Source organism: Lutjanus erythropterus, chromosome 4 (assembly GCF_056507025.1).
Source record: "Lutjanus erythropterus isolate fLutEry1 chromosome 4, fLutEry1.hap2, whole genome shotgun sequence".
NCBI lineage: Eukaryota > Metazoa > Chordata > Actinopteri > Lutjaniformes > Lutjanidae > Lutjanus > Lutjanus erythropterus.
In genome coordinates, this window is record NC_139320.1 from 24,126,167 (window position 1) to 24,145,117 (window position 18,951).

Consider the following 18,951-nt stretch of genomic DNA (forward strand, 5'->3'; position numbering starts at 1 on the left):
ATCTAGAACGAACTGCATGAGGCTTCAGAAAAAGGAAAATATGCATGAAATGTTTTTATAACCACAGTTTGCTGTAAGATACGTCAAGATGAATTACATAAACACAATTGTATTACTTTTCTCTGTGGGTTGTAACTCTACCAGATATCATCCACAAACATCCTCATCAATCCAGAGGCCTCGTCTCTGTGTTTATTTCAGGCATTAAAGGGAAAAATTCAGCTGGGTCTTATTTCTGTGCTTTTGGCCATCAGTTCTCTGGATTATGATGACAACGTACTCAACAAAGTGATTCCTTAAACTAGGAACTGCTGCGTGGTGACATCAACTCAGATGGCGCCAAAAACACGAGCAGTCAGATCATCAGATAGGTTGTAAACAAGCTTTAACCATATTTTATTACATGGCTGTGTTAAATCCTCGATTCCGATTGGTCGGTTATCTGTTGTTTTTGTATGGCAGACTGTTATAATGAAGAACAGACTGTTGCTACGGAAGCAATATGGTAATTAACCATATAATAAGCAGGATAATGTGCAGTGAGCGGGTCATTATTGTAAAATAAACCCCTTCCCAACATGGTAGAGACGCAGCACAAGCCGCTAAAATTTCTCTTGATTTCAAGCCACGAATATTTGGATCACCTCACAATGAAAGAAAAACAAAGATATAACAACAAACTACCAGTTTTGGGCACTTGCAATCCATAAACAGCACCTGCCTCCATATTTGAGTCACTAAAGTTGCTGCCACATCTCCACTTCGGCGATGTTTACATCTGTCTTGTGGAGAATTCTTCACCTTACACTGCTGATCTGGATGAAAGCGTACAAAAGTACAGACAGTTATATGTATTTTTGATCCATATGGGTCAAGAATGCTGCTGTTTGGGAGGCAAAGGATAAGAAATTCTTCATTGTCAAAGCAAAGGTGAATACTAATTAACTAATTAGCTATCTAACATTAACCCATGGGTTTTAGTTAGTTTCTGGGTCGTTGTGGTCAGTGTTGTAGGGCAGTAAGGACAAGGCAGTATCATTTTGTCAGGTTAACATAATATCTCATGACATAGATCTAATCAAAGCTTTGGTAAAGTGTTCACTGTGGATACACATGTTCTCTGACAGCTGCCATTGTTTGCCCTCCCTGGGGACAGAGGCATGTTTAATGGCACAAAACCACAATGTCCTACTTTCTGGGTTTTCTTTGTCAGACGGGATTCTGTAGAAACACAGCCCAGGCTTGTCTCCTTGTCGACTAGTGCATCCGATCGCACAGTAACTATCCGAGAACAGCAGAGACCATTCAGTTCCTAAGCTGGTGAGCAGCATTGTTTGCCCTCCAAAGGAACGTTCTCATATGGACGTGATGTCACGTGAAAACTATGAATTACATGGTTTTGATAAGTCAAGCATTCTGTGGTCTGTTATTTCTATATAACAGACTGTTGCTATGAAGAACAGCTTGTTGCTATGAATGCAGCTGCAGAATTAATGAAGCTTCCTGTGGGTCTTCTTCTACCAATTTTTAGTAAGCGTAGATGTTAGATATAAACCTTGACTTGTCGATCAGCTTTGCCTCCAGTTTTTCTCAGTGGCCGATCGCAGTATTACAGCAAAAGAATTCCTTATAGTCCAAAAAGTATTTTCCCCCCACAGGCCACCATCATAAAAGAGACCACTGTAAAACCATTGACAGAACACCTTAAACTTCAAACAAGGTCAATTACGACTCCTTTCATTATGAATTTTTGATCCGTGGAGGTTTTATACTCCTAAAACTTTCCTCAAGCTGAGAAAAGTGATTTAAAATTGTGTGACAGAAACTCGTGGGTGGGAGCATGTAAACCCATAAGCTAGAAAATATTTTTGGCATATGTGACAGGCGACGATTCTCATTAGACTGAATGGGTGCCACCTTTGTGTCCTGTATCTAGTCTATTATAATAAATCTATGTGTCTAACCCAAGGCAATAAAAGTGTAGTTTACTGGTAGGAATTGCTGCCCCCTGGTGGTCAGGAGTATTAATAACCCCTGTGAAGATGATCAGAAGTTGTTGCTGGGAAAATGTGAAAACCACATTTACGTACATGAATATTGTTACTTCTTGAATTAGCTAATACTAAAAAAAACAGTTGCTAACTAACTAGCTATTCTATGTCAGTCGAAAGATAGCTAGTTTGCTGGTGTTTTGCTAACATTAGCTTACTTAAGATGCACCTATGTTGGTTTTACAGGTCCCCCAGCAATGTCTAACTTCAGGTTAGCCCACCGCTAACTTGACTGAGGCTAAATGATTTAATTGTGCAGCTCTTCTAGACTTTCCAAATTTTAGTGGACTGAGTGGCTCAAGTCCTAGTAATGACACAAGTCATTTTATGGGGGCTGTAATGCTCAGAAAAATTTTAAACCTTTTCTTTCACAATATAAGCTTATGGGGAAAAGTATTTTTAGGCCACGGTGTCACACGTGAAGTTGTCATTACAACAAACCGGCTTTGGCTGGAGTGTCCAATTTCAAAATGAAAGCATGCTCATCTCTTTTTATAAAAAGTATGATAAGAGACGGTCTAGATCTCCCCAATCTTGTGACAACAAAACAACGCAACAGAGGATAAATCAAAGTCATACTGAAGGCTGTTAAACAGTACCTTTAGGCGTCTTGCTGTTTGTAAAAAGTGATGGTTATCCCTTTATTTTGAATTTAATGGTCTTTAAGGATCTCACCTTACATCAGTTTCTATGAGTCTGAGCTGCTGGTTAGTCAGACGGGTTTCTTATTCCTCTGTGACAGAAACTGTTTCCACCATTTCTTCCACTCTGATGCAACTTGCACCGGCAGAGCAGAAGGCAGGGAAAAGTCAACCCTGAAGAGGCAAGACACGGTATTTAGAATGCTTACAAGGCCAGGCCACATTCTTCAGATGTGCACACACATCTCGCTCAGCTCTTGTTCACCCACGCCAGGGTGCTATTACTTTCATAAAGCCAGAAAAAACGACAAGCTGATGGAGAAACTAAGTGGAGGCCTGGTCTGCAATCATGGTCATGGCCGGATTGTTTTCAGGTCATCGATGGCTCTAATCATCAAGCTTCGGACTGCCTTCCTTTCTTTCTGCTCATTGGGCAAAATTGATTGTGTTCTTAAATTTTCCCCTTTATTCACAAAGGCTGTATTGATTACAATACTTTACAGCTGAACTGCAGTCGGTTGTTGCAGCCGTCTGTAGCCACTAACAAAGACGTAATCGCTCAAACCTTCCAACTACCAATTTGTGCTGTTTCTCGCTTCCTTGCAGAGAAGTTTGCCGGGGAACTGTGAATTACTGTAACTATGCCTCATTTCCAGCACACTCTGTGCCACAGATGCGCACACACATACAGCACACACATGCAATCCACAAGACTGGAACTGCACAGCAAGCAGCGTGAGGGAGAACTGTCCTGTTACTCTCACTCAAAATCAAATATTTAGGTTGCACCAACAAGGAGTAAGTTTTAAACCTGATTAAGTCATTATTTAACTTTAAATATTATTAGCCCAAATTAGTTTATGATTAAATTTAAATTGAATTTAAGTTTTAAAGTTAATTCTGTTGCATCAAAGCTTCAATTTAAAACATGATCCAGTATTCATTAAACTTGCACTAGAGGGGTTTGACTTTTAAAATGGCTGCCTTTGTGAGTTAGACTGAAAAAAATAAACAAGGGACAAACTGAACCCAGCTGAGTTTTATTATGTGTCTCCTCTTTCTTTCACTTCGGTTGATAATTTGGTCAAACACTTTCTCTCAAAGGAGAAATGGGTCATGAGTAGGCTGTCAAAGCTTACTAACTTAGCTAACAAGCTAGCTTGTAAACAATATAAGACTTTGTGTGTTTCTGTTTGTTGTTTGTTTTGCTTTTTAAGCTAACATAGCTAACACAGGCTTTTTCTAGGAAAACATTGTAACATTTTGTAAACTTTTTAACTAGGTCACAAACAATACAACTTTAAAAAAACGTTTTTAGCTAGCTGGCAAACAATGTAATGTTCTGTTAACTTCCAAGTTATCTGGCAATGTAACAGTATGTTAACTAGACTAGCTAGATTGCAGACATTGTAACATCTTGTTAATGTTTTAGCTAGCTAGCAAACATTACAACATTAAGAAATACAGAGCAGTTGAAAGTTGATGATTTTAGTTAGTTAGTGGTTCTATAGTCTACTAGGTCACAACAGCACTAAAATCTTTTTTTATTTTTAATTTAGTTAACTTGGGGTGAGGAAGCATCTCCATATTTATTAAACTCTCATTAAACTTACTAAATTTACAAAACTGAGATTAGTTTTAACTGTGCAACAGAACTCTGCTTAATTTTAAATCTTGATTTACTCATTTCAAGCCTAGTTTTGCTTCAGTCTGATTAAAACAAGTTGTAGATTGAATTCATCTTTTTGGTGCAAATCAAATATTTATAGTTTGCAAACATATTCCAGGCACTCAGGTTTTTATTGTTTGTATGAGGAGGATTAACCTTTGAAATCACATATATCCTCAGCTCCCCAGAAGCATTATGACCCCTGAGAGGATATTTCCATATTCCTCTGATAGTTATTGTAAAACTGTCATATCAGGATGAGTTTGTTCTGTCAATAACACACCGTCGAGGTCTTGTAGAGCCGAGGAGGAGTGGGGGAGGGAACCTTCCTCCCCCAGCAGAAACAATGCACAGAGCAGCACTTCTTTTTAATCATCACTATCAAAGCAGACAAGCAAGCTGCAAAAGCGGAATTTTCCCGGCTCTGGGGCAGAGTGAGGCAGTGTTTGAGGATCACACTCAAACTCCACAATCTCGCCTATGGGGAGATAAGGTGATTATTCAGCCAGCCAATTAGGGGGCTGTTTGCATGTCGGCTCCTCTTCCCTGGTGTTTGTTATAGTGCTGCTCCTTGCTGCTGCTGTCCCTCAGAGACAGGAGTAAATAATGCACCGCACAGATGTTTATGGGTATTTACATTATACATGGACATCAGAGTACATGTGTAGGCTCCTAAGCATCTCTGACTAGCAAGGCTAAACTTTGCCTGAGGAGAAGTTTTCAGATAAATGTATATATTTATGTACGTGCATTTCAAATCCGACTTTTAAAATATCTCAAATGTTTCCTCTGACATTAATAACGGCTTTGCAACTGATTCCAGCATCCATCTTTTTTTGTTTTTGTCAATCAGCAGGATGGAGGAGGGTTTTCTTGTTTCTTTAGACACTTTGGGTGCTCCCTCTCTACAATTTAGCTCTCACATTAGTCAGTTTTCTCCATTTAGCCCCGCTGAAGGGCATGATTCATCATGTAATCAATTTGATCTGGCACTTTAGTAAAAACTTGGATGTATGCTGAAGCCCTTTCTAGAGCATATGGAATGAGTTAAATGTTATATTTCACACAGTGTCTTTCCTCTTCAAGAACATATTTCATGAAACTGTGGAAACCTTATTATGGGAGCTGCCTCCATCCGTCAGCTCTTCAGTGTTGGAGCATCCTTGTTCAGCAGAGAGATTATGTATTGACACACATACCCACACACACACACACTACAGACACCTTTACTATACATGATCAAAGGCATTTACAGTTTATTTTGACTAACAAACTGTCTCAGTGCAGCGAAGAGCCACCAACACCCCATCCGCGTCCCTGACGTGTTAGTGTTTTACAACTTTTAATCTTTTTTTGAAGATTTTTTTGACAATAAGCAACCGATAAAGACTCTTATAAATGGCAAAGTGAAATAAAAATATCACGTACAGGAGCCGTGTGCAGTGTGTTCCACATAAACAAGCAGGATCAATTCACCTCAGCAGAGGTTTTCAACAAAAATGATTTTGAGGAATTAAAGATACTTTTTGGATGGACAGCATTTTTTTTTTCCTGCAGTTACATCAATATTTTGTTTGCAAAAACTCAAACTCAAACTTATTTTGGTACATGAGTTAAAGAGTTGAGGAGAGTTGAAGAGAAATAACTAAAGATGACATTAGAAATCAACAAATTGTTTTATTATTTTATTGTTATTATTTTATTGGACATAAGCCCATCTCTTAGCCTAACATTTTTACCAAGTTTTTACCACATTTTTACCAACCACAGAAAAAAAAGAAATAAACAATCTAGCTAGCAAACAACTTAATCTGACATATATTATACTCTTGTCCCTATTGGTGATTATATATCAGTTGTATTAAATGCACAAATAAACATGTCTTTTATGAAAAGCGTATTTCGAGCAGTCAGAAAATGTGAAAAATGTTTCAGTCGCCCCTGGTCTCCCGTTATAAACTCAACACTTTTGTGTATTTGTGTATTTGGATTTGGATCACTGTTTTTTGGTTGAACTCATTATTTATGCAGTGAATTAGGTAAATTAGACAGGCAGGCTGGATTTTTGAGCCATGGTTGAATCACTTTAGTATTTATGTTCATTTCAGGCGGCGTTCTCTTTGTCTGTTAAGGCTCCGCACTGTCACTTTGTAGTGCTGCGGAGGGGAGATGAATGCTGATGGATGTGAGGATTTCAATGAATATAAACCAGCTGAGCGCTGCTAAACCAAGTGTGTGCACCAAAAGCGCTGGTGATAAAACCGTCTCTCGTGCTTCTTATGTCTCAGATCTTATAATCTAGTTTCCCACTGCTGTTGTGCCTTAACCTCAATCTTCATCAGATACAAAATCAAGCTGGATTCAGATGAGCTTCAGTACGGAGGCCACGGACGGCTGGACCACAACACTGAGTTCTTCACCGAGGCCCAGCCTTTCAACGGACGCCCCAACTCCATGCTGGTAAATATTTCTTTTGACTCATCAAAGGTCATCTTTTGTTGCACGTCATCGAGTACTAAATATGAAGAGTGCTGCAATTATAAGTCCAGGGCCATTGTAGTGGAGTCCAGTCTGTTTCCTAATAGCCTGCGCTGTATCACCATCCCACTCTGCATACTAATTCCAACATGGCTGGAGGATGCTGTACATTCACACTGACAAAGTGACAAAATTAAGTATACTCCAAAATGTCAGGATGCATACTAAATGATTTTTGAGTGTGCTGTTGATGGACACCATTGTCCCACAATGCACTGCACATATGTAATGGAAGAGCTGCTCGAGGCTGAAAAACATCAAAAGCACTCGTGGGCGGTGATGAGCGGCTCCAGAAATATCTTGCAAAATAAAAAATGAAGGATTACAACTTTGGACAAACATTTTTAGTTTTCTTTGTTGAGTCCAAATTCATGTTGCCTGTAGCGTTACAAACTTACATGCCGAGCATCATTTCCGATTATTACGAAAAGTACAAAATGTGAATTCATTTCTTGTGCACTAACAGACTTTAACACCGCTGGTATGGTTCAGGGCAAAGATCTGGACTCACATACGTGTTCAGGTGTGCAGATGTTGTGATCCAGGTGCAGACTCCTCTGACAGAAGATATTTGGACGTGTTGTAGCAGTAAAAGTGTTCCAGTAAACCACAACTGCGCTCCAATACGTGGATCCTGACACAGGCTCACCAAAACTAAGTGCAGCCATTATTAGTGTTTTTAGTTGACTCATTGTATTTGTGTACCTGATACCTGAATCATCCCTGTCGACACCAGAATATCTTCCTTTGGATCTTCCACAAGGTAACGGTTACTATATGCTGAACTTACTTAAAGGTAGAATCAGTGGGATTTGTCTGAGCTGTTTGTAAACGCACCAGAAATATAGTTTATTGTTGTGTCTCGTTCTCAGGACATGAAATACCAACATTTTCAGTTGGTAAAGCACAGAAAAATAATGAGAAATGCAGGCAGAGGGCAGAGAGTCTGCAGATACAGACACCACAACACACTACTGGTGGGTCATAAGTGATGATTGAAGGGGATGATGTTTCTGAGTCTGTATGTTGTTGTTTTTTTTGTTTTTTTGAGGATAATGCTGCATATTATGTCTTTCACATGCTGATATAACTCTATAACCCTGCCTGGGCTTCACCTGCAAAATGTCGCTCAAAGAGACACTGCAGAGAGACACTGACCACAAAAGACACAAAATGTCCACAAAGACTGGCCAAACAACTACAAAGACATAGTTTATTGGCCTGATACTATAACATCCCTGGGAGTTGTGCAAAATGTTGCACAAAGGACACAAAATGATCACAAAGAGACACATACAATGTTCAGGGGTTTTTTTTGAAAATGTTGCATTTTATGCTTTTAACATCCTGATATACTATGACCAAAATGACTGCAAAAGACACATAATGATCACAGAGAGACACAAATTGACTACAATGGACACATAACGGCCACAAGGATATGCAAAGTGACCACAAGAGACCCCAGAGAGTCACAAAAGACAGAAAATGGCCACAAAGAGACAGAATCAACTAAAAAAAAGACACATAGCAACTACAGGGAGATGCAAAGTGGCCACAAAAGACACAAAATGACCACAAAGATTGACCAAACAACTACAAGGAGATGCAAAAAAACCACAAAGACAAACCAAACACCTGATACAAAATGACCACAAACACAAAACCTCTGTAAAAAGCCACAAACAGCCAGAAAGATGCATCACAAGTATAGACACTAGATGACCACACATGTAATGTGATAACAAAAAGATGCACAACAACCACAATGTCAGTGTGTCTTGCTCCTCTGTGAGAGAAACAAAGAGGTCCTTTAACACGTCTGTGCTCAGGGGCCCATTTTCTCATAATCTGTCCGTGTTTGCAGCGCTGCCAACAGGTTCTAACAATAATATCCTGCCTGCTATGATGAAATAGCTGCTGGTGTGTTAATGTTTTGTCTTTTTTATGTTTTGTTTTTGATTTGACAAATTAAATTACTCAGCATTAGATGGAGTTTTTAATGAGAGGATGTTTTAGCTCCATTCTAATGAGGTTTAAGTGTGTTGTCTTGATAGAGGGGTTTGTCTGTTCTGGCAAAAAGCCACCATCTCCCTGGTCTGGGCCTCTCAGCTTAACCACTGCTCTATAATTTATTATCTCCCTCATTAATATGATTAGTTTTTCATGCAGAGTCCAGAAAATGATCAAATATGACGGGAATTCAGAAAAAAAAGGCTGGATCTGTCTGTCAGGGGATGCTATTCATTGTTTGTGGTTTCTCCACAACATTAGGCTTTGTTTGTGAATATCATATTTGGCTTCCATGCATTTTACTCTGCTCATGCTGGCAGTTATCCTGCAGTCATTGAGCGTTACGTGAATCTGAAATCTACAGCGCTTTCAGATTTTCCAGCAAACAATGTGCATTATTCATGGTGTTAGAACTTACCTTTTCATGTGCGTGCCTCTTAAACTCGCGCGGCGTCACGGAGGGGAGAAAAATATCTGGGAGAGCGAACCACTGGGCCTCCATCATGGAGACGGCTTTAGGCTAATAGCATGAACTGGGTCGGCCCTTGAAACATAGAAAGAAACACTGATATGCATTTTAAGCAGAGCGCTTCAGGATCTTCCTCATGTTTGCCTCCTTTTTTTTCCTGCTGTAATTTTTTCTTGATTAAAATGCTGAAAGGCAATAAGATGTTTATGAATAAGGTCAGGGATGAATTAGTGAGGATCAGCACCGATACCCAGACACTCCAACTGTAACTCGACTGATTGCATGTGTTAGATCTTATGTTAATGAATCCAATTAATGCGTGAGGACAGTGATGTCTGTGAAGTGGTCTGCACAGTCATCCTTCATCTCCTTCTGTGCATTTTCAGTTTGTTTAGTGAAATAATAAATAACTCAAGGCGTTGCACTTAAGCTGTTTCAGTTATTACTGGCGTTGATGTAGCACCTGATGAGGTGTTTGTTTATCTGAACTCAACTTGAACCTCCTCAGATCAATACTGAAAGTGTTGCAGTTAATGGATAGAGGATATTACTCTATATTAAGAGTTGGACAGGGTGCTTTTATACATCAAAAATGTGTTTCGCAAGGCACAAAGAGACACAAAACAACCGCAAAGAAATGTAACACAGGAAAAGACACAAAATGACCCCAAAGACTGGTGAAATGACTACAAAGAGACGCAAGTCAACTACAAAGACGCATGTAACGACCATGAGGAGATGCAAAACAACAACAAAAGACACAAAATGACCACATAGGGCAGTAAAATGATGACAAAGAGACAGAAATTGACTACAAACAGACATATAATGACCACAAGGAGATGCAAAATGGCCACAAAGAGCAGCTAAAATGACTACAAAGCGATGGGAAATAATTACAGACACAAAATGACCACAAAAACATTTTTTAAAAAATGCCCCAAAGAGATAGAAAACAATCACAAAAGACACCTCAAAGAGTGGCAAAATGACCAAAAAAAGACACAGAACAACTGCAAAGATAAAATGTTCAAAAGGAGATGCAGAATGGCCACATAAGACACAAAATGATTACACAGGGCAGGTAAATGATGACAAAGAGACAAAAATGACTACAAAGACACATATAACAACCATGAGGAAATGCAAAATGACCACAAAGGGACACAAAATGACCGCATAGTGTGGTAAAAAGACTATATAGACACATATAACGACCATGAAGAGATGCAAAATGGCCAAAAAAGGCACAAAATTAGCAAAAAAGACACAAAATAACCACAAAGAGTGGTAAAACAACTGCAAAGAAAATAATTAAATATTTAGAGACACAATAAGACCACTAAATATTTTTTTAAAAAGTCCCAAAGAGACACAAAATTACCCGAAAGAATGGCAAAATGACTACAAAGAGATTCGAAACAACTGCAAAGAAACACAAAAAACCATAAAAGACACAGAATGACCACAGAGTCACAAAATGACTAAAAAGAGATGAAAACAAGTATAGACAAAGACCACAAAAGACTACAGAAAGACTCAAAACAATCACAAAAGACACAAAAAGATCACAGAGTGGTAAAACGACTCAAATTAAATCCAAAGAGATATAATGACCATGAGGCAAGACAAAATGAAAACAAAGAGACACTAACAACCATAAAAGACACAAAAGGGCCAGAAAGAGTGGTAAAATGTCTATAAACAGATAAGAGATGTGTAACAACAATGAGGCAATGCAAAATGACCACAAAGCATCACAAAATAGCTACAAAGAAAGACAAAACGACTGCAAAGAGACACAGATCTGTCACAAAGAGACAACAAATGACCATGAGAACATGCAGTGATGCAAAACAATGACAAAGAGAAACAAAACGACCAATACAGAACCAACAACCAGGCACAAAATACGACAAAAAAGACCACAAAGAAATGCAAAGCATAATAAAAATCTCCAGGCACTTCACTTAATCTTTTTCAGTTATTACTGGCGTGGATACATCAGTGCTCCGGCTGCTATTTAGAGCATCGGTTCAGCATTATTTAACCGTGGTTAAAAAGCCTCTTCCTCTCTCACGCAGACACTGATCCTCCATCGTATTAGCTGTGGTTTCATCAGTTAAGGACTCAAATTCCACATTCTCTTAAATCTTTTCTAACTCTGATTAATTCAAACACCGCTGCTTCAGCCACGTCCCTCTTGGCCAAAATGTGAAGTTTAGTTAACAAGTCATCTGCTAATGTTGGCACCATCATGGATTAATGGGGAATGAAAGGGAAGGAGAGGAGCGGGGCTGACAGGGAGGGTGTGGACCTTCTGCACAGCTTCTTCAGGCACGCTTAGAAATTAGGGTTCTTCATGACGGGCTCAGGTTCTACCCAGATCTGTTTGCTTCTGATGAACCCTATTTTGACTAAACGCTGCATCTGAAGTCACCTCCTGAGAACCTCCTCCACGGTTGGAGACGGGAAACCATGGATAACGTATCCTATGGAGTGCACAGTGTGTGATTTCCCTGTGTGGGGTCTAAATAAAACCCTCGGGCGATAGAAAGATTCTCAGTAGAACCCCCGATTGGGTTCTGAAGAACCCTTTTTTGAAGAAAGATTTCAACAAGGCTTGTTTTTAATTCTAAAGGTTCTTATAAGAACCCTTTTCATCAGAAGAGTTCCATAAGAACTATTTAATCAACAGTTTGTCAGTGGTTCTCTAGATCATAATAGAAAAAGGTTCTCAGGAGAATCCCCTGTGTGGGTTCTAAATAAAACCCTTGGACTAGAGATAGATTCTCAATAGAACCCCCTGATTGGGTTTGTGTTAGCACCCTTAGCAAGTTGTAATGCTCTAAAGAGAACCCTTAGAGAGGGTTCTGGATTATACCCAAGAAAGATTTTTGTGGGTAAAACATTTCAAATATAGTTCTATAACTCTTTATGTTGGGTCCTAGGTAGAACTCTCTGAGGGCCCTTTTCCACCAACATGGAACCAGCACTGTTCCAGTTTTTGAACCATAGAAATAAGGGTATTCTTATTAAGGGGCTGAGGTTCTAACCAGAACATTCACTTCTGAAGAACGTTTTTGTTCTTTATAAGTTAATGGTTCCATTAAAGAACCCTTTCCATTTAAAGTGTTCTTCAGAGACTGATAAAAATCCCTGAGGCACCCTTATAAGGTGGTAAGATTCTTGAGAAAACCCCCAGAGAGGGTTCTGGTTTACACCATAGAGGTGTTCTCTGTAGATGCTCTCATAAGGGGTTCTGGGTGAAACCTTGCAAAGATGTTCTATAAGGTTCCAACCAGAACATCTGCTTCTTAAGAAGATTTTTTTGAAGAAAGGTTTCATGAAGGGCTCTTTTTAAGACAAAAGTGTTCCATTAAGAACCTTTTTTAATGAAAGAGTACTTCTGGGGTTTGCCAAGGGTTCTCTGATTCTCAGAAGAACTATTGATGTGGGTTCTTGTGTGCACCCTTAGACTTTGGAAATGTTCTGGATTGAACCCTCAGGGGGCCTTCTGTCATCAGATCATCTCTGGTTCTTGAACTAGTCCCTATCAAGATTCTTTGAGAGTTAAAACATTTACCAGGAACCAAAACGTGTTTTCCTCTGGATACGGGTTGAAGAACCCTTTATGGTTCTAGTACTTCACCTGTATTTCTCAGAGTGTGTCCTTCCTCCTTGTACAGATTTCACAGTGAGACTGTAGTCTTGCATAAAGATGCGGCTTCTCCTCCTCCTCCTCACACCTACCTGGTTTTGACAAGAATAATCAGACGAGAGTCTGTGCGGGGGCTGTGAAAGGTGCCCACACCATCCATGTTTTATTTAACAACTGTTGCTTTAAAAAAGTCTGGGCAAACTTCTCCTCTCCTGTCTTTTTTACCGTCTCCGTCCGTTCTCCAGCTTCCTCGTTACTGGGCGATAATAAACTCTCACATCCTCCATGAATGCATCACTCAGACTGAATGAACGGAACAGGATGAGGCCAGCAGAGACGAAAGCGTCCTGGTGGTTCTGCAGGTTGTCGTGATCACCGTGTAACCGTGACGCCTCGTGTTTACACATCTGCTCCTGGACTGCTGTCATGTGACAGGCCTTTAGCTCCTTCAGTCATGTCTTTTTCTCCATTATAGAAAAATCAATGGAGAGAAAACTGCCCTCACCTGCTCAGAACAAACAAACAGGAACCAAATAGAGCCTGTTAGACGTGACACAGGTGGTAAACTAGTTCTACAGTGCAGACAGAGGAATGCTGCATTATTTTGGTAAGCCTTGGTAAAAAAAAAAAAAAAAAAAATCCTTAAATTTTTTATCCTGCATCTTTTGCATTTCTTGCTAAAACTATCTCTATGTTTTGAGAATATTTTAATCACCAAGTTAAAGTTTTGATAACTGAGTGACGACTTAGGGAGCCAACATAAGATTGATGGCTTCACAGCAAAATTCATGAAGGCCTCAAACATTAAATTCCTTGAGCACCGAAGTCACGTGTTTGCAGATCACTTTGTCTGGCCCCGACAAAGTTTGTATGATCTCACTTCTTCATTAAACTGACAAGTTGCCAACTTTAGCTAACAGCACTAGCATTGATGACAGAACATAATTCCTGTGACACTCATGAGGTGTCATAGGTCGCCATGCAACCAGTTTGACGGTGCAGTTTGAGGCAGTATCTCACTATTAGGGATGGGTCACATTAAAATTTTATTGATACCACTAACGATACTGATACTGCGTTTTACTGGTATTCTTTATTGATGCTGCTCACCATAGTTTGGTGCAAAAAATAAAGACATGACATAAAAAGATTGAACAGTTATTTTATTACTTTTTGAAGAAGAAACAAGATAAATGGTTTCCTGAGTTTTTGCATGTAGCTGGATTTTCATTAAATTTAGTACAGATGCAGCCACTGCAAAGTTCCTGTTCCTCCGTGGCAGGGCCCCGCTGTGACCTCACAGAGTTCTCATCTGGAATGAGATCCCCCACGATGACGCAGAGAACCTGAGGCCAATCTGTAACGCTCTTAAGTACCATTTGTAGAAACCATTTGCAGTGGTTTATCTCTCCACCAGGAGGAGCAGTGATCATGGAAGCTGAAGTGGTTCACTGTGCCTGAATTCAGCTGTTCTTACAGTATCATAGATATATTTGATGATGGAGAATGCTTCCCACACGGAGCATATTAATGATTATCAGGCTACAATATCATAAGGTCATGAATGTTATGCTTCGGCATTTTGTTATTCAACACAATTGGATGAAAATTAAAGCAATATGTCTGGGAACTGAATGATACAGTACAGAAAGTAAAAACTGAGTATATTTGTTATTGTGACTATGTAAATGTAAATTATGGTGCTGTTAGATTGCTGCTAGACCAACCTGTTTACAGTATGTGCAAAACTCAAGAGCAAAGTTTTTTATTTGCCTCAGTGAAAATGTTTTTTTAAGGCTAAAAACCAACAATTATGGACTGAAGCAGAAAACTTAATTTGATAAAAACATCTTGTGAATTTTGGACTTTACAATGCTCTGTACAGTCATTATTGGAAATGGTCGGATCTCATGACTCAGGAATAATCCAAAAAAACATTAACAAAAAAAATTGAGCCCACTCTTTTGAACATTTTGCCCTGTCGATATCTTGATACTAAGTAGTCAGGATAGATTGCTGGTTTAGTATCAATTCTCAATCCCGACTTCCACTAAGTAGTGTATAAAATACTGGCTGTTGAAAGTGAAAGTATTAAAATAGACCACAGATGATTAAAATTTAAACAAAATGTTTTAGAGGGCCCGTGGGCCACGCTTTGAGAACCCCTGGTTTATAAGTTGCTTTAGAATGGTTTGGTAAAAAGAAATGTATTCATGAGCCACGTATAAGAACAACTTTTGGGTTGCTAACTTGTGAAAAGAATCCATTTTTCTGGTGTTTCTCAAGTCAACAGTTCTGTAGTTACAAATGTTAAAAGAGTGATTAATAAAGCTTCATGAGTTTCTCAATTTCTACTAAGCCAACAAGTCTGCAGTTTTAGATGTTGACAAGTTGTTAAATCATTTTTGGGCATCATGCTCTGAACCTTTTTTTCCAGAGGGTCACATGGTCCAGTAGTGTGGTCTTCCTCATGTATTAAAGAGCTAAAAACAGAATACAAGTGTCAAAACCTGGCAACCCAAAAGGTCTTAATATTAACTGATAATTACTGATATATAAAGCATAAGTAAGGTATTTATTTAACATAAAGTTATTATAGTTAGGACTTTCCTAAAGGTGCCTAATTGAGAGGGAGTACCAAATTTCCACATTAATAACATTTTACATCTGCAACATTTACCTTAAAAACAATATAACAACTTAAATGAACATAATTCCTTTCAATCATCATTTATGAGTGTGTCTTGGTGTCTGAATCTGTAGAGACCCTGCAGCCCTGTGCCTGTATTTCTTTATTTTGTCATTATTTTGCTGCGCTTGGGAACCTTTACCGACCCAAAACCTTGGTAGCTGACATTCTCAGAGAGAGCCTCAACGATCAACTATCTTTCTGGTGCGTTTGCAAACAGCAAACAGACAAATCCAGCTGATTCTACCTGTGAGTTTGCTTTCATTTCCAAACCTTTATTTAAATGAAAGAATCAGTGAGGTTGCCCTCATTTACAATGAGTTATATAGACAAGTTGAAAATGAATAAAACACATAAGAATAAAGAAAATCAGTTGCAGCAGTTATTGTAGTGAAGTAAGTGAGTAGTTAAAGTAACATCAACGTCTAAAGTAAAACAATCTGAATTTATTCTTGATTAGTAATTGATCAGATCCATATCAGTGACTGTTTCTAATTAAAATGCTAATATCAGTTTTTGGTTGTGATTAAGCACAATGGAAAAGGATATTTAGTTTTAACAGCAACTATTAAATAGACCAGTGATTCCCAAAGTGGGTGTCACGGCACCCTGAGGTGTCGAGGTCGAGCCGAGGGTGCTGCCAGATTTATCTCATCGCCGTTATCGCATCATTGTCATATAATTTATTGTTTGTTTTTAACAACGTTCCACCACATTGGCGACATCAACATTAAACACGTCTTATGTCACGTTTTCACGCAAGTCAAAGCAGCTTGCCGGTTGTCACAGTAACACAACACATTTTCCGGCTCGGGAGTTTTTCAGGAGCTCGGTCGTCAGTGAAACAGTGACTGTCAGAGAGAGAGAGAGAGATGGAAAGGTTTGACACGGTAAACAGAACTCAAAGAAACGCCGATACATCTCAGCCCCATACAGCATATATGTGTGCTGTGGAGAAACCTGACGGCTGTCGGTGGAGTCACACCTGCAGCAGCATCAACGGGAGGCTCATTAAAGTGCCTGAAAACTTTTATTTGTTTGTCCTTGTCCCCTTTAGATACAAGCTCACTTTGTTTTTAAAAAGAAAGAAAGAAATACACATAACTTATCAGTTTATTTAATTTTACTTGTTTATTTTAAGCTAAGTATTAATCTGTATATCTATAGAGCAGCTATTGTTTTTTGATGAGTCTATATTATTTACTTATTTATTTACTAACTTAAATGTCAATAACTCATATTTTACAGTAACAATGGAGAATTATAACCAAAATCTGATGCTTAAAGAGCTTTATAGTGAATTTAGCTCATTGTTTAGCTGTCTGGTTGGTAAATTTACTGTTTTGAACTTAGCTGCAAAAGAAAACAGTTTTCTTAGTCAGAAAACTCTTAAAACCAAACCTGTCCAGCACCGAACAACAGAGAGATACAGCTAGTGACTAACTGGTGAACAAAGTGGAGCATTTAGCAGCTAAAGAGGCAGATATTTTTCTCAGCAGTCGGCTAAGAGCACAGAAGAGGCCAAAGACAGATCTAAAAGAGAGTGAATACTGGACGTACATTCATCAGGTAGCCTGAAGCACTAATCCTAATGAAAGTTAATGCTGCTGGATAGGGCTGGGTATCAGTACTCAGTGCCTTTAAGGTATTGATTAAAATAACCCAGTACCAAGAAGTACCGAAATTTATCTGCATTCAAGCCTTCTGCTGCCCAGATCTAGAAAAAAAATCTATTTATGTAAGTGTTCTTCATAAAAAGAAGGAAAAAAAGGTATTGAATGAAGTATAACTTTAAGGATGCTGGTAATGGTACTAATATCAATTATCATTAATCGATACCCAGTCCTACTGCTGGATGCCTAAATAAGCAAGTGTATGCATGTATAATATACATATATACTCATTTCTAGTTAAAAATAAGACATGACAATTACATTATATAACTTGCTAACACACAGTTTATGTAGTTTGTGTTTATGGTGCGTGAAAAATTAAAACTCACCTGGAAAAAAGCATGAATGCTTTTAATCCTGTTAGAACATTGGTTTGTGGAGCACTTCAGCCTCGTGTGGCCAGCAGAAGATTTACAACAAACAACAAACAAAACTTCTTGTTTGTTTGTTTGTCTTCTGTTTTCACATCTGAAAAATAAACTTAGGAAATGATCCTGACAAACCTTTTTTTCACCTGTTCATAAACACAGGAGAGAAAATGATTAAGATCAGAAAACGGACCACCAGATGTTTTTTTTTCTTACTTGCCTCTCAGGGCTTCCGTAGTTTTATTAGTAACGTACGAACAAAAGAATCTGCACTTTAATTTTACCCTTGGTAATGTGATGAATAGAGTGAATGTTTCAACAGTTATGCCATGAATATGAATAAAATAGATTTAAAAAAATGCACTTTTCTTTTTATGCAGTGTGAGTGAAATGACAACTTGATACACTCAGCAGAGCAATTCATGAGAATCTCACACATCAAGAACTAAAGTTACTGCTGTTGAACAATAACAGTTTATTCATTTAGCAAGACAAAAACTTAAACAGCCAGGGACCTCAATTTCCCGAGTGAGAAAATGTATTTTAGTCTAACTTTGTCACGTTTACGTTTTTGTTTGAATGTTATAACGTCAAACACATAAAGCTGAGAAACGCTGATGAATAATTAGTCGATTCAAAAGCGTTTGATAAACTTTGCATGCATCAAAGAGGTTGTCTCCTTTGACAGTTTCACAAAAAGAAATTAAGCTGAAGTGAGGAAGAAATGGAAGTGAGGGAGACGTAGCGGGCTCGTGACAAATGATCAAAAGACGAACGTCTCCATCAGAAACATCTGAGGCCTCATGTTGAAGTCTGAACTAACAGAATAAAACTGTGACAGAATTCTGACAACCTGCTTCACTTTACACACAAATATACACTAACACTACATCCCTGTGTATTCTCTATGAAACATGTACACAAGTAAAAAAAAAAAAAAAAAAAAACAAGTGATCATGTTACAGCGAATCTTGGGCCTGAATCAACAAATCCTGCTTGAATAATTCACTTATATTTATCAAATAAACCACTTTTAAGTCTTTTCATATGTGGCAAAAAATACAAGGGGAAAAAATTGGTAACATTATTTGAAGGGGCATGCATAAGACTGTCATTACACTGTCATGAACATGAAGTGGTCTTTAAGAATGTTTATGACTGTTGTCATCAACTGTCAGT

At 38.5% G+C, this 18,951-nt stretch overlaps 1 protein-coding gene across 1 annotated transcript in view; it reads left to right on the forward strand.

Annotated features, from left to right (window-relative positions):
• gbe1b (glucan (1,4-alpha-), branching enzyme 1b) overlaps nt 1–18,951 on the forward strand; it is a 167,279-nt gene that overhangs the window by 139,191 nt on the left and 9,137 nt on the right. The window contains exon 15 of the mRNA XM_084717393.1: nt 6,704–6,821. Coding sequence (XP_084573519.1) covers nt 6,704–6,821 — 118 coding nt within the window. The remainder of the gene's footprint in view (nt 1–6,703; nt 6,822–18,951) is intronic.